Genomic DNA, 16,369 nt, shown 5'->3' with positions numbered 1-16,369 from the left:
AGAGGGCACTAGGTTAAAGATTGCACACGGACGCTGCGTGAGTTATAGACGCCTTTGGTACAATAGTCACACCCCACCACAGCCTATTATGTCAATAATAACACAAATGCGTCATCAGATTCTGATGTAATTGTCGATAAATGAGAAACAGCAATTCCGGCAGGAGAAATCAGCTTCATAAATAAAGTCGAGATCACCAAATCGTACTTACTAATCAACCACTAGGAGTAGTATTGGAGTTTTTAGCGAAAACCCTAGAGATCACACATCATTATTTTTGTATCTTAGCTATTTAGACCGGTTTCACAAATATGCGTGCTGTTCAAGTTTCGCTTTTTTTAGAATAAAGTAACACGAATGTGATCTTAACGTAAATTTTGATTTATTCCAGCCGAGATTCGCAGCGTGTGATATTCAGACATGGCAATCACATGGCAGGGGCCAGCAGTACAAGCAGATATCCGTAAGTAGATATTGACGGTGTCAAAGTGAATACGAGTACTATCCAATCTTGACAGCTTTAAAATAACACAAATAAAAGTAATGTAAACAAAAGCCAAACTTATCGAAAATAAATTTTGCTTAAGACAGGAATGGGGAAGGGACAAATTATCATCATACCGCTGAGAGGAATTGCGAAAAATTTGCTTCATTTTTGCATTACACTTTTTATTTCTTTATTTTGCACACAATACACATTACAAGCTAAAAAGATACACAATAAATAAAAACAAATAAAAAATCTGGCTTGTAATATTTACTAGAGGTCCCGCAGTAGTCGAAATTCGACTATAATTAATTGAAATTGTAAGTTTGTACACTATTATGATTCTATTTACAAAGACTATTATACTTCTATAATCACAGAATTTGCCATAAAATAGAAAAATATTAATAAAGTCAAACAATATTTAATCTATACGCAATTTGACCACAGACGTCAAGATCAAAAGTTTGACATAAATTGTACGCATGCGTGTGTGCGTCAAATACATGGTAGTGTGTGTAATGATTTTTTTTATTGATTTGATATATTTTTCATGCATAATTTAAAAAAAAATTAACATTCTGCACTCCTTCTCTATATTCTCTATAAGTGTGAGAAATTTCATACTCCTCCGTCCGCGCAAATTTCGTAAAAAGGGATACAAAGTTTTTCCTTCGCGTATTAATATATAGATTATTTTATCATTTAAGGACTGGTATAAGCTCAATATAAAGTGAATGTGAACACATCGCATTATAAGACAAAATTGGAGTTTCTCTCAAAAAATGTTTTGTTGCCTTGTCCTTTAAAGGTTTATCGCTTAATATATCAGCAGAATAGAATTTAAGGAAATGTGTACATTTCAGAGATCACAAGCAAATGAAGCGGGTGCATTCTGGTAGCGAAGACGAACCCACACATTCAGGTAGACCTTTACTTGTATTATTAATATTAAGAAATCCTATATCGTCTTTTCGCATTAAAATTGTACAATTCCCAAAAATATTCGAAACTGAGTCAATATGCGGAATCATTTGGTATCACCAGTATTTTTCTCATAAATACTGTCAAAAGAGCGTTGTTTAGTTTTAGTTTTTTTTTTAGTTTACCTATATTTTGACTACTACTAACAAAATTAATACATCATTTTATATTATTTTAAAAGACAAATAATGTTACTTGTAAAAAATAAAAAATAAATGTTGCAAAGATGATTAATATTAAAAATATCACATGTTGAACCTTTAAAACACTCTCCTGTAAAATTAGTAAGTTTTGGGATTAAACAGTTTTAATGCGAGAAGACGCTATCTCTGTCATTCTGAATATTAGCACCCGGTACCTATAAGGCCTGAAAAGCTTCTTCATCTCCTTCTAAAGCTAGCAGCCGTAATTCTTTATAGAACTTAAGTATGAATGGTTCGGCAAGACTCCGATAATTTAAAGAGATAGTTTACCAATACAGATATTCGCAATGCATTTGAAACTTCTCGTCATTTGCCGATTTCAACTCTGGCCGATCCAGAACAAAATTGCCAGCTCATTTTACAATCATGATCTCAATTAGATCGAAAACCTCATGCGATTCCAGGCGAAGAAGACATAGCATTCATAGACGTAGCCTCTAACTCGATGGCGAAATTGCCAGAAAAAGGTATCCTGAAGAAGCACGGGTACGGAGCTGTGGATGGGAAGGACAAATGGGGAGACGACTCGCAGTCGGAGCAGCTCGAGGCTGGCTCGCAGTCCGATGGGCAGGAACCGGCAGGGGCTGTTGCCGATATGGAATACAAGTTTAAGGTGCACATATAATCTATACTAATATATAAATCTACAGTGGTTTTTACGGATGTTCCATTATAATTATTGAACCATGCATCCGATTGACTTGAAACTTGGTATCCATGTAGAAAATATATGCACTTAATGGATAGACTAATATGAGTATTGGACTCCCTACACCAGTTGCGGGGGCGTTAATGATGAGAATCTTTGTGGGGGTGAGAAATAATAATGTTAATTTTAATGGCCAGCGAAGCGGACGGGTAGTATAAATAAATATAATTATTTAGCTTTTAAAATTATGAAATTGTTTGGCTTCGTTGTATGCATTACCTATAATTTTATATATTCCTCACTGTATTCGGTACAAGCTGGTTACTGTGGATCGCACGACATTACAGGATCTGAACGGCTATCACGAGAACATAATAGTGGCCTTGAAGACGGCCGCGGCGCAACGTGCGAGCGCTGCAGGAGGCTCCGGTGATCTTCGCTCCCTCCAGGACTACGAGTACAAGGAGCGGAGGGAACGAGCCCCCAGCGCAGAGAAGATCCACGACGCGGAACTGCGAAGACAGCGCCCCGACGACGAAGAGGACGACGCTCCACAGTGCGCCCCCATCAGAATCAGGAACCTGGAGGACTTGATACGGCAACTAGAGCACCACTCGAGCAGGCACATGAGCCCGTCCGGCTCTGAAGATATAAGGATGTCGGAGACGGAAGCCGATCGACACTACAGGATCGAGCCTGGAGAGATCCCACCGTGAGTGTCATTTCATATTTAATTTTTAAATAGTCCTCTAATATTAATTCTTTGCTTGTTCTTTGAAATGAAGTGTTTTAATAGAGTATAAATAGTTAAATATTGGCCAGATTTTTTTTCTCTTACCTATGCTGATAACCTTGAGAGGCTATATCAGCTTCGCACTAGCGTGTAGGTAAGCTCACGGGGCTCTAACCGGAGTGGTGTTAACACTGGCCCTAGCAAGAACAGTGCTTCGCAGAATCTACAACCAGATCGGAAACGCGACCCACTGAGAAGATCCGGCGAGAAACTCAGTGGGCTGTGTCTATAGGTTAGTTCGCTCGTCGAGCTCTTCGTCGCAAGCGACGGGTTCGACGAGGACGGTGACCGGTACTTGTAGTACCTAAAAGGTATTCAGTCTACAGGATCGATGGCCAGAAAATTCTTAAGTGGCGACCGCGTACCGGAAGACGTAGCGTGGGTAGGCCTCCCACAAGATGAACCGACGATCTCTCGAGGTTCGTGGGGATCCGCAGGACTGATCTTTGTGGCGAGGCTTGGGGGAGGCCCTATGTCCAGCAGTGGACGTCCGTAAGCTGATCTATATTAATATTATAAAGCTGAAAAGTTTGTTTGTTTGAACGCGCTACTCTCAAGAACTACTGATCCGGTTTGAAAAATTCTTTCAGTATTAGATAACCCATTTATCGAGGAAGGAATATAACATTACGGTAAGACCAATACAAGCGGAGCGCCAATAAAGAATGTTTCAAAATTCTATTAACATTATATAATTCAAAAATATTTACACTTTCTACGCCATATAAGTAGGGGTACAATTTAGCGTTATGCCAAAGTAACTAATCCACGCGGACGGAGTCGCGGGCAAAAGCTAGTAAGAAGAATAAATAGTTGTAATTTCAAACACCCCACTAGTCGATGTCGCGGCCGCATCCCCGGCGAAGAGGAGGCCCACTTCTCGTACCGTTACCGCGGCGGGTCTGGCCGGCACCACAGCGCGATGTTCGGCGCCGGCCCGCCCCCCGCGCCGCGCCTTCCCCCCGACGAGGACGCGCTCTACGAGACGGCCGACGCCGAGCGACTCCGCGACGCACCAGACAGCGAAAGGTGAGACACACGAATATCGCCCCCCTCGATTTTGGGCCAATATAAATTTCGATACACCTTATTTTACATAACGGCTACTGTTTGACTATTTTTGTTTTTAAGAAAATTTATGACCTGGTAACTGAGACCTTTAAGTCATGTCTTATTTAAATTTATATTCTTATTTTTATAAAGAAATGAAGTGAAATGAAGATGATTAATTTGAGACATTAATCAACTGGGATGGAATTAAATGAAATGGGATGAAATATAATCTCAGTAAAATGGTGGTCGTTTAGTGAGATTTTTTCAGTGGACTTTTTGGTGGATCCCGAGAAGTTACGTCCAGCTTCTTTGTTTCATTTTCCCACATTTGTGCACTTTCACAGATATTAAACAGTTAATAAACCACCATTATTACACATTTAAACCTGAAGAAACACTAAATAGACAAAATAAAACAAATCACACAACTTCACCACTCGCGTTCCCGCCAAAAAGTCCCTGTTTAACTAACATTTTACTGTATACAACTATAAACCGAAAATGTTGACATATTGAAAAACAGTTGGCCCGAAATCGAGATAACAGTAATGAATACAATTGTACCCAATTGGCAATAAATAAGACTAGGAACTCCCTCCATTCAAAATTTGTTAGGACAAACACAACACAGATACAACTATGGACATTATTCTTGGACATCAGTTTGACGTTTGCCTCAAATCAGCTTAATCTTTTTTTTGTCTTGGCGGTAAAATGAATGACAATCCAATTCTTTTTTTAAATTAGGTTTATCCACACCAGACTATCCAAGTTACGTACTATAAGCTGATAGGTTGCCTGTAGTAGACAAGTCATAGTTGAGAACACATTTTATGATGTACATCCAACCCGAACCCAAGGTATCCTTCTCAATATCCATCAATATAAGATGGGCTTTAATTGTTCATTAATAGTGTAATGATGAAGATTTAAACAGACCTGATATATCTTGACAGCTTATATTGAACGCATTCGCCTCTCCCGCCTCTCCTAAGTTGAGTTTTTGGCGGGGCTCGCAACGAAAAAAACTTTTTTTTTTATGTTTTATATTTAAAGGGCTCAGTTTTTTTAACTTTTCCTATTCGCTGACTTTTAACCTATTCGCTGGTCGCCTGAGGACTATTCCAGGTAGTAGCTGAGCTCACGGGCTGAGCCTGAGAGAGTTTGCTAACAGTGGTCTTTACAAGAACAATGCTTGGCAGAATCTACCACCGATTCAGAGTCGCTCTTTTCACTGTCAAGACAACATATTTTATTAATAATTTAACTGATGTTCAAGAATGTAACAATTTATTTAATTTTTATACTGTAGTTTGTTTCGTAAAATATCGAGTTTTTTATATTTTCCTTGTTGTCTCGACTTAACACTGCAATTATAGAATGAATAATTTAAAGAATTACCTGTCGATATATCTTGACGTTTTCAAGGCATTTTTAAGCGAATCATGGATATCCGACCCTAATTAATTAATAGTCATAAAATTACAATTAATGTATCTCTAATCTCGTGATACATTAATTGGCAGCCTGAATGGGATAGATCACTGATCACTAATACCATACAATCAGTGACTAGTCGTGACGGTCGTGTGCTCAACAAATGTATTAATTTTGTACCGATTCATTTTAGAGATTTGTTAAATTTGGTTGATTATTTAAATTCTGATTTCGTTTGATTAATTTTCTTTGTACAAAAAATTATATAATTTTTAAACACTACACACTGAACTAAACTCTCTGAGACTGGCTCCACGGTAGTAAATTAAGTAAATAATTGAGAACAAACAGATTCTCGGCTTCACGAATACAAAATGATGTTGTAAGATCTTGTTATATCAAAAAGCCGTGGAGTCCAGCAACGAGACACCGCCTCGACTCTCCGTTCCTCTTCTCTATCATTTTCTAGTGATGAATTTATTCAAGCTCAACAACAGTTAGCCCCGTGGGCGAGTGAGGAGCGAGTGGGGCGGCCATCTCACCGCCGGGCCCCGTCCCCGCCCGACGAAGACTCCCCTGCCGCCTTCCCCGAGTACACACACTGACACATACGACACTCACCCTACCGATAGCTTAGCACTCCAGCTCACGCCTAGAGGCTCCCCACCAGGGCCATAGTGAACGTACGCGGAAACCGCCCGCCGCTTGTGAATACATAGTTGTCCTTAGCGAAACCAGTGAATTGTAAATATTGAATTAAATGCACTAAACGATATGACTGAAACGTAGTAATTGAATTTTAGAGTTAAACTTTATGTAAGTCGTTGCGATGTGTCGGCGTGGCGCCCGAGGAGGCTCTGGGCCGCGTCAGGGCTCCGCCGCGTCGTCACGGTTTATGAGTATAGCGAGTCTGTGGAAGGAGCTTCTCGGGCGTCACGACGCTGTGCGTTTAATGTTAAGACTCGTCGTTGTATGAAAGTAGCTTAAGATACAGTTGTACGGTGCCGAGGTCCTTTGAGACGTCGAGTTTGCTTACGTTCGACAACGGACGTGGGTCGAGTAGCTTGCAAATTAGATAGGCGAATAACAAATTGAACTAACGTAATCTTAAGCGGAGCTTTAATGTAACGTGTCCTAGTTCGAGGAGCCGGCCCGGCCACCACGAACGAACGAACGAACGGACTCGACGTCGCTCTAGGTCTCTCAATGTTCTATCGTAGTTGATGTTTCAATTGAACTCAGTTTAAGAGCCAGCGGTGCCTGGAATCGTTCAAGCGACAACGACTCGTTCGTATCGTACAAATTAACAATTTGACATTTGAAGTTTTGAAACTATTGGAATACGTAATTAATATAGGACACGGGCCGTTGCGTGTTGAATGCTACGACTCTAGCGGCCTAGACGAGAAGCGAGTCGGCCCTGTTTCGGTCGGAACACTGCTGGCTCTTGACTCTGGCGTCGTATCAGTTGTCCACGTCCCGGTGACGTGATGACGTAGACACGGTGACGCGCCGCCCGAGGGGGGCGACCGGCAACCGTCCCGGAGAGTATCACCGTCGCATCACCTCTCCGAACGCGCGCCCCACTTCGCATTGTCAACAATGAACACCAATTTAGACGTTTCAGTTTTGTACGCTCTCCAACGGACCCTTTCTATTGAGTGATCTCGAACCACCGTGCACCGTTTACTCGATATAAACTAGCCGTTAAATACACATATTCTAAAACTAAATGTGAATAAAAGTTAATTCGATTCGTCAGAATATCTACGTATGTATTATTATTGTGTCGCTCTTAAAACGAATTTACGCCAAAGAACGTATGAAGGAGATGTAATGTATGTTAAATCTTAACGTGTTATAGTTTGCGTGTTTATTTTATTGTGACAGTTTTAGGATGTTATCGTTTACGCTAGGCTAGGTGGCGCGGCCACGAATCTAACACATATGTAGTTAATGCAGTTTAAATAAATGAATTGATGTGTGCGAGTGGCTCCTCGGTGACCGCTCGCTCCGGTAGTTCACTGGCGCTGCGGGGCCCAACGCCCTCCCGCATAATTACTCTCATAGATACTCGTTATTAAGTAAGTCTAAAATAGATACTATGAACACGTACAGGGTAGATGTGATTGCAATACTCTGTAACTGGGTGTCGCTCGCACTACGGAGACCTGTCCCGTCGTTTCATGGATCACGTACACCGTCGGTCTGTGCCTCGATTCGGGCATCCAAAACGGGACTGTCTCTTAATCTCGTACAATGTGGTCACCCTGCACGCGTTTCGTTTGGTTCGCGGCGAGCGCTCGTCACCCAGAGGGCGTCACGTGCGCGCGTTCTGAACTATCAAACCGTCTGTGCGGTCGCAATGACCTTATGTCGAGGTCGTAAGGTCTGTTTTGGCACGTCGACACAGACTCGGTTTGTTCGCGTAGGCCTAACACGTCAATTGCGAACGGCGCCGGACATCGCCATTGCTCACGGTAGTGCTCTGTAATTTATACGAATATTCGTAATTTTAGTATTTTCGTTTTAACTTTTATCATTAAGTTTTGTAATTAATTGAACAATTACATAAGTGTAACATTAAAAATATGGCACAAAATTTTAATGTGTCCTAAACGTTTTTTATCGATGTAATAGGTATGTATTTGAGACGTGAAAATAACTGCGTGTGAATGTATCTTTAAGAATTTCAATAATCATTGATTTACTCGTAGGAATGTGTATAATAAAAAAACTCATCTAATATTATAATGATGTTTAGAAAGAAAAATAATGTAGTCATGAAAGTCTTTCGAATCACAAGGTTGCGGAACTCGAGTCGGCTTTTCTAGAACTTTTCTTTTTTTCCTTCCTATGCTGATAGCCTTGAGAGGCTATATCAGCTTACCCTAGCGTGTGTAAATGAGCTCACGGGGCTCAAACCAGAGAGTCGCTAACACTGACCCTAGCAAGAGCAGTGCTTCGCAGAATTTACCACCGGATCGGAAACGCGACCCACTGAGAAGATCCGGCGAGAAACTCAGTGAGCTGTGTCTGTGGGTTTCTCTAGAGCACGGCGGGATATATCCGCGTGACTTTAGCGGATATATTTCACGAGCAAACCGATCATAAAGCATTACTAGTTCGGTCGCAAATCAATTCGAGGGGTGATAAGCTATTTGGTTTAAGCGCCATTTCGCTTATTACGCGACATTTCTCTTTGAAATTAAAGGTCCGTTTTATTTTGTATTAGCATCAACAGTTCGATGTTTTTAATTGAACTTCAATTAAGGTTACTCGATGTAAATAGCTGAAGATTTTTTTATGCTACGATATTTTTTCCAAAAATTAAATGGCTCTCTTGTGAATTTTTTTTTATTGCTAGATTTGTGGACAAGCTCACAGCCCACCTGGTGTTAAGTGGTTACTGAAGCCCATCGACATCTACAACGCAAATGCCGCCACCCACATTGAGATATGAGTTCTAAGGTCTCAAGTATAGTTACAACGGCTGCCCCACCCTTCAAACCGAAACGCATTACTAACCGGTTAAACCAATTAAATCAATAATCCACCGGTTAAACCAATAATCGAAATTAAACCATAATCATTGTCATCTTAAGATGTATTGATCAGATCTTACGATGTAGAGAGATCATCTACATCTTAAAACAAACAAGCGTATGCTCACCTAATGGTGAGTAACCACAACTTTCCATGTACTCCAATAACTGCCTATAAACTTAAATAACAAATAACTCAAATAACAATACGGGCATACTCAAATAACTAACTGCCAAAACGGTCATAAAATAAATAAATAAAAAACAAAATGTGTGCAATTCACACGTGGTAGAAGTGAAACCTTCCAAAATTAAAATACAATTATCCTAAACGTCTTAAGTATATGTAAAATTTTGTCATTAGTAAATAATTGTAAGGTAGCGCCCTCTGTGAATTGATATTTTAATTTCACGTATAATCCTAAATTAAAATTCACTACAAGAGCTTTCATACACACGTTAGTATTAAAAAATCTCACAGATGGCGCTGTATTAAATAGTATGTATATTTCTGTCTCATTCTTTGCTGGCTTCATCCTACACATTTTTGTATTTGTGTCTCTTACCTGTCGTTTTTTCCGTTGCATCCGGTTTGAAATCACAACGATTCTAAAGAAGTTTTCACTTCAATATACAAACTTAACAAACAACAACTTTTCGTAGCTCTATATAATTTTCTTTCCCGGAGCGCTACTATTGGGGCCTGATTACTTTAATTACTTTATTTTTCTTGCTTATTTTCTGGTAGCCTGTAACTATACTTGAGACCTTAGAACTTACACCTCAAGGTCGGTGGCGCATTTACGTCGTAGATGTCTATGGGCTCAAGTAACCACTTAACACCAGGTGGGCTGTGAGCTCGTCCACCCAACTAAGCAATAAAAAAAAGCCTAAGAGGCTATTCCAGCTAGTAGCTGAGCTCACGTGCTCAACCTGAGACAGTTTGCTAATACTGGCCCTAGCAAAAGCAGTGCTTAGCTGACTCTACTGAGTAGATCCCGCGAGAAACTAAGTAGACTGTGTCTATGGGTTCGTTCGCTCATCAAACTCTTCGACGACTTCGACAAGAACGATGACCGGTGCTTGAAGAGCCTATAAGCACTGAAAGTGGGTCCGGGGGATTCGATAAGACATGTTTAGATAAGACATGACAACGCAAAGCCGACACGATAAGAGGGTTTTCATTACGTAATTACCGCGCAATGTATAAGAAGTAATGGATTGTGACCGTCTCTCCAAAATGAAGGATTACTTATTTCTTTGTGACTACGTTATCAATTTAACTAACTCTACTTTTAATAAAAGAAAAACATTTTAATTTAGAATCATTAAAATTTATTAAATAGAAATGTCTTATATGTTGTTTTTTAAATACACGAAAAATGTGTTCATTATATTTTAAATGTAATTGCAATATGTATTTTTAATTTTAAAAACACTGACAAAATCTATGTGTAATTAATAATAGTAACGTAATTATTTTAGATAGGATTATGAAATCGTTCAGTTTAAATGTAAATTAGATATATGTTCCTTTTTCATATTATTATTATTATAATATATAAAATTACGAAAATTCGTAAAATAAATGTCCACACTACCGAACTTACTGATTTAGGAATGTTATATTAAGTGATATTATTATGTAAAATAATAAAAAATAAAATAATAATGAATACGAATTTTAAAACGGAATAAACCATCGTACGAAGTTAATTATTATTTTACAATCATTTTTTGTTTTATTATCGTTTCGTTTTCAAACCTTGTAAATATTTGGCTATATGGTTTATCGAATGAATGTAACATATTATTATTAAATGAGGAAAATAGATGAACACACATTTTTTTTGCTGTTTTATTTACAACCTCGTATTTAAGCGCTCTCATCACACCATTGATGTTCTTCTGCCTCATAACAGAGAAACATATTATAATTTACAACAAATTATAATTTGCGTAATTACTGGTGGTAGGACCTCTTGTGAGTCCGCGCGGGTGGGTACCACCACCTCGCCTATTTCTGCCGTGAAGCAGTAAAGCGTTTCGGTTTGAAGGGCGGGGCAGCCGCTGTAACTATACTTGAGACCTTAGAACTTATATCTCAAGGTGGGTGACGCCACCCACTTAACACTAGGTGGGCTGTGAGCTCGTCCATCCATCCAAGCAATAAAAATAAAACAAACATAACGATATATAACAATACTACGAGTTTCAAAGAGAAACAAGTCTGAATTTGAGTGGAACTGGTAAGTATTAGATATAGTTCCATTAAAATAGACGTATTATTTCCCGCTCTCCATCCCCAGTGAAGGGCGGAAGTCCGGCGATTTCTTCCTGACAAAAAAAAAAGACGTATTATTTATGTAGATTCTATTGTTACTTTTTCATAAGCAAAATTTACGATAACAGTCAAAGAGAACGTAAAATATAATCGACTGTTTCATTAGGGGAAACATATTTCAATTACATTACAATGATATTACAATTTAGATTGTTTAAATAATATAAATTTAACGACCTACGAGATGTTTATCGGCGGCTAAAATACATAATTTCAATTCATTAAATTAAATTGAGGCCATCAGTGCAAAAGTGGCGTAACCCACAATTTTTTATATTGAAGCTTAAGTATATTATGACGTATATTGGAATTTGTTTAAAATACAACAAATTTTGATGCAAAACCGGCCTATACATAGTTTCACTCATAGATAACATATTCCATAGACAACATTTCACCCATAGATAGTTTTATAAACATTCATTTTGCGGGTATTGTTTTTTTGACTACTCAAATTCAAATTCATGAAAATTCGAACCTAATTGCCTCCAAACTAACTATGGTAAGCTTAGGCCACCTTTCCGCTGACGGCCTCAATTAGCCTATATCTCATTAAGTCGTCGTGGCCTTAAAGATGAGACACCGGATTTTTATTTTATACCTTCATCACAGAAACTATTCATATATAAGAATTAAATACATAATTAATAAAATAAATTGGTTTCTGCTTTTTTTTTCCTACCTACTCGCTGTTAGCCTACGAGGTTATTGCAGTTACGCCCGGACGGACAGGTGAGCTCACGGGCTCAACCTGAGGGAATTTGCAAACACTAGCCCTAGCAAGAGCAGTGCTTCGCTGAATCTACCACGGGATCGGAATCGCGACCCACTGAGAAGATCCAGCGAGAAACCCAGTGAGCTAGGTCTAAGGATGGTATCTGCCGCATCGCTCGATACGAATGCACCGGACGTCATATCCTTTATTTTTTTTTATTTTTTTTATTGCTTAGATGGGTGGACGACCTCACAGCCCACCTGGTGTTAAGTGGTTACTGGAGCCCATAGACATCTACAACGTAAATGCGCTACCCACCTTGAGATATAAGTTCTAAGGTCTCAGTATAGTTACAACGGCTACCCCACCCTTCGAACCGAAACGCATTACTGCTTCACGGCAGAAATAGGCGGGGCGGTGGTACCTACCCGTGCGGACTCACAAGAGGTCCTACCACCAGTAATTACGCAAATTATAATTTTGCGGGTTTCACTTTTTATTACACGATGTTATTCCTTCACCGTGGAAGTCAATTGTGAACATTTGTTGAGTACGTATTTCATTAGAAAAATTGGTACCCGCCTGCGGGATTCGAACACCGGTGCATCGCTTCAACACGAATGCACCGGACGTCTTATCCGTTAGGCCACGACGACTTCAATAAACGATATGCAGAACGTAAATAATGAGAACGGCAAGCATCTTCAACCTGCTCGTACATCAACAAGTAACCATTGGTTCCAGTTTCGACAAAGGTAACAGTTTTTTTTTTTTTTTAATAAATAAATAAATATTTACTAACAATCACGCCACGTTAACTGGTCCCGTGATAAGTTCGTAAGGAACTTGTGTTACAGGCACCAGATAACGGATATAAATGTAAGATTTTTATTATACACATACATATATTTAATATACATCCACAACCCTGGAAAAGACATTTATATCTATCATACAAATATCTTCCCTTGGCGGGATTCGAACCCGCGACCCCCTAGTGTAGTGACCATGTCACTTACCACTACACCAGACGGCCGTTTAATTATACCAACGCATTAAGAATTGAAATCTTGTATCTCAACGCAATTGTATTAAGGGTTCGTATCCTAGGATTCGATTAACCACGTAACGGGCTCGGCTGTCAGAAGTAGAAAAAAATAGTACATAAATTTAATGATATACATTCATGTCTTCAGTTGTAAAACCAAATGAAAATTCATTACTATTACAAGAAAACACATTTCCCTAGGATCGACTATAATTGAGTACAGTATACGTAATATGTGTAGATAAACGACTTGTCCACAAAACTAGTAATACAGTAACAACAAAACTTTTCAAGAAATCAATAAGTTAATTAAAGTTTGAAGGGAACTTAGATGAAAATAAGAAATTTTGTTTACTTATAACGAAAAATCTGTGCCCTCACTACGCTTCCTCCTGATCACAAAACGAGCGTAATCATCTTTTTCAGGATCAAATGCTTTGATCTTCTCGCAATGTCCAGCCGCAGCCGCCTCCTGGATTTGATCGGCAAACGCCTTAACGTCATCTCGTTTTAGTTCTATCATGTATTTCCTGGACTCCATGATAACTACAGCATCATCACGCGCCATCGACCAGAGACTGGGCTTGATGCGCGACACCATATTCTGTCCCACGAAGACCCCGTGGAACAGCCCTTGGAACTGAGGCTTATGGGGGTAATGATCTAAGGCGCTGACAGATAAGAAGTGAACTTTTCCATAGTCCACATCAATGTACGTCTCGCGGTCTTCTCGCAACACCAACGGAATCTCGGGTCCACACTCCGAAATCTTAGCGTCGAACTCACTCAATACAACCATACCCAAATTCCGTTCATTTTCGATTTCCATCTCGGCGACATCAAATTTCTTGTGGTTTTCCATCTCATACATCATCCGCATAACATTACGTTCGCTGATGTCAGTCGAGCGCTTGTAGTTCACGCCATGGGTCGATTTCAGCATGTCTTTGTCCTCGCAATCGAGGCCCAAGCAAATGTACGGGGATGTCACAAGATCACCCAAATAGCCTCTGTGAAGGTATCGGTCTCCGCATTTATAAACACCAGCCGCAAAAGTAACGTTTGGACGGCACACTTCAGTCTCCAACCACGTAAAGGCCACTCCGTGCTCTCTGAAATGCTTGTACTCTTGAAAGCATACAGCACTGGCGATCTCCTTCAGCCTCATATGATAGTCCCAATCGTAAACTCCATGTCTATTGTCATACCGCACTCCCAGGCTATTTCTAAGTCTGTATTCCCACAATTCACAGGCATTGTACTGATTAGTGTTTCCGGTCGTCCAGAAATTCATCAAGTTTTCCAAATAGTCCCTCTCTTTATATTTCATCTGTTCCAGGGATACACTAGGGAGTAGACAGCTCATGTAGTCAGGATTGGTGATCATACCGACCAACTGACGAGCTTTGGCCATTACATACCTCGAAGTTGGCGGCCGCAGTAGCAGATTCCCATATACCTCGAGATAACGCCTTGTTTTCTCCAGTAAACCACATCTCGTCGTCTTTTCTAATGCCAAAGACATAAGAAGCAGTTGCCTAGCTATCAACTCCGGGCATCCGTCGATCACGAAAAGATTCATGTACCTCCGGTTGTGCCGATAAGCTTGGGCCAGAGTTTTAAGCAGATGTCTTCCATCGCAGCCTCCAATCACGAGAAAATTTAGTTCGTACGCGTGTTCATCGCCATATTTGAGATACTCTTGCTGTAGATCTAAGGCTGGACTCACACCCCAGAACATTCTTCCCTTCTTCTCAAACTTCTTGCACCGTTTTTACCAGTATGTTTATAGTATCGCGTTCAACGATATAATGATTGTCAATGTCATGGAAACGAGATGGCCGTGGCTAGGGAGTTGCCAGGCAACGGCTAATAATATTATTATCTTTGATTATATCATTACACACGAGATGCAAAAAGCCGACTAACATTTATTAATACCGGAGATGGTTCAAAAAGTTGATGAAGCGTTAATAACCGGCTGTATCGATTAACTGCTCATGTTCGTTTACTGTAAAGCCAATATTGATCTTGACTTTGTATTTATAGTCTTTCTCGTTAGAGACTTCATCTAGGATCCTCTCAATTAAACATTTTAGTATATTTACTATTTTAAATTACTGAATATCTCAAGAAACGGTTTTATCTTTTTCTCTCTTCTGTTTTCACTTTAATTCTTTCATTTCTTTTCTTTTTATCACCTCATCTCTGACTACCTCCAAATATGTTCAAATCGTTAGACCTAACCGCGGTAGTAGTAACCGCCCCACCATACATAAATTATACATTCCGATAGAGGCACCCGTCACGTGCGGACGTGCTCATCGTCCACTCGATCGCCCGGTCTTTGTTCGCCCGGCTTTTGTTAGCCCGGCCATTGTTCGCGCGGCCTGTGTTCGTGGTACATCTGCCGACTAAGTGCTCTTTCTGGAAGTTTTTATTTGTTTTGTTTCCTTTTGTTGTTTCTGTGTTCGTGGTACATCTGCCGACAAAGTGGTTTCCTGCAAGTATTTATTTGTTTTGTTTCTTTTCGTAATTTCTGTTTTGTTGTGCTTTTTCTTTGTCCTGTAGTAATCGCGCCGCATTGCCACCTGTGTTCAATAGAACCGCTCAGGTCCGAGAAGTTGGGGCCTCGCCGCAAGGCGAGTGTTTTCAAGACCCGGGGCCGCCCCACCTGGGTACTCAGCGATCATGGACGCTGTATTCGCGGAATTCCTCCGACTTCGCCACCCACAGCTCGCCTCGGAGTTTTTGGCCTTCAAGGCCAATCACACTGCGAGCCCTCTCGAGGACTCCGCCGCGCTCGCTGCTCCTGCGTCGCCTGTACCTGCGTGCAGAGCTTCTGCATTGAGCACCGCAGCCTCTGTCGTGCCTGCCGCTCCCGTGTCGCCTATACTGGCGAGAAAAGCTGCTGCGTCGTCCGCCGTGACCATCGTTTCAGCTGAGCGATCATCGGCGGCCTCCGTCGCGCCCTCTAAAACACCTACACTTGCTCGTAGGTCGCCTGCACCCGCCTCCTCGTGCTCCGACTCTGACTCGGACATGGAGGTCGACCTCGCCCCCGCCTCATCGACGGATGGATTCACCCTGGTACAGAAGGGTAAGAAGCGT

The 16,369-nt window shown here is 40.5% G+C and overlaps 2 protein-coding genes across 11 annotated transcripts in view; one reads left to right on the top strand and one right to left on the bottom strand.

The window, feature by feature from the left end:
- LOC105841880 (disintegrin and metalloproteinase domain-containing protein 11) overlaps nt 1–10,998 on the top strand; it is a 576,915-nt gene extending 565,917 nt beyond the window's left edge. For 7 of the 10 annotated variants that reach the window (XM_062670757.1, XM_038013324.2, XM_062670755.1 and 4 more), the window contains 6 exons: nt 392–463; nt 1,354–1,412; nt 2,079–2,287; nt 2,671–3,035; nt 3,954–4,145; nt 6,076–10,998. In XM_062670757.1, the coding sequence (XP_062526741.1) occupies nt 392–463; nt 1,354–1,412; nt 2,079–2,287; nt 2,671–3,035; nt 3,954–4,145; nt 6,076–6,211 (1,033 nt within the window). In that variant the 3' untranslated portion in view covers nt 6,212–10,998. The remainder of the gene's footprint in view (nt 1–391; nt 464–1,353; nt 1,413–2,078; nt 2,288–2,670; nt 3,036–3,953; nt 4,146–6,075) is intronic. The other 3 variants (XM_062670758.1, XM_062670759.1, XM_062670760.1) reach the window with 3 other exon arrangements.
- On the bottom strand, nt 10,464–15,557 carry LOC119631019 (dynein axonemal assembly factor 3). The gene is made up of 2 exons (XM_038021539.2): nt 13,614–15,557; nt 10,464–11,488 (listed from the first exon to the last, which is right to left on the bottom strand). The coding sequence occupies exon 1, from the start codon at nt 14,997–14,999 to the stop codon at nt 13,614–13,616; it is 1,386 nt and encodes a 461-aa protein (XP_037877467.1). The 5' UTR covers nt 15,000–15,557; the 3' UTR covers nt 10,464–11,488.
- Between the last annotated feature and the right edge of the window lie 812 nt (nt 15,558–16,369).

This window comes from Bombyx mori, chromosome 10, assembly GCF_030269925.1.
Source record: "Bombyx mori chromosome 10, ASM3026992v2".
In the NCBI taxonomy this organism is placed as follows: Eukaryota; Metazoa; Arthropoda; class Insecta; order Lepidoptera; family Bombycidae; genus Bombyx; species Bombyx mori.
This window is presented reverse-complemented; position numbering and strand designations above follow the sequence as displayed.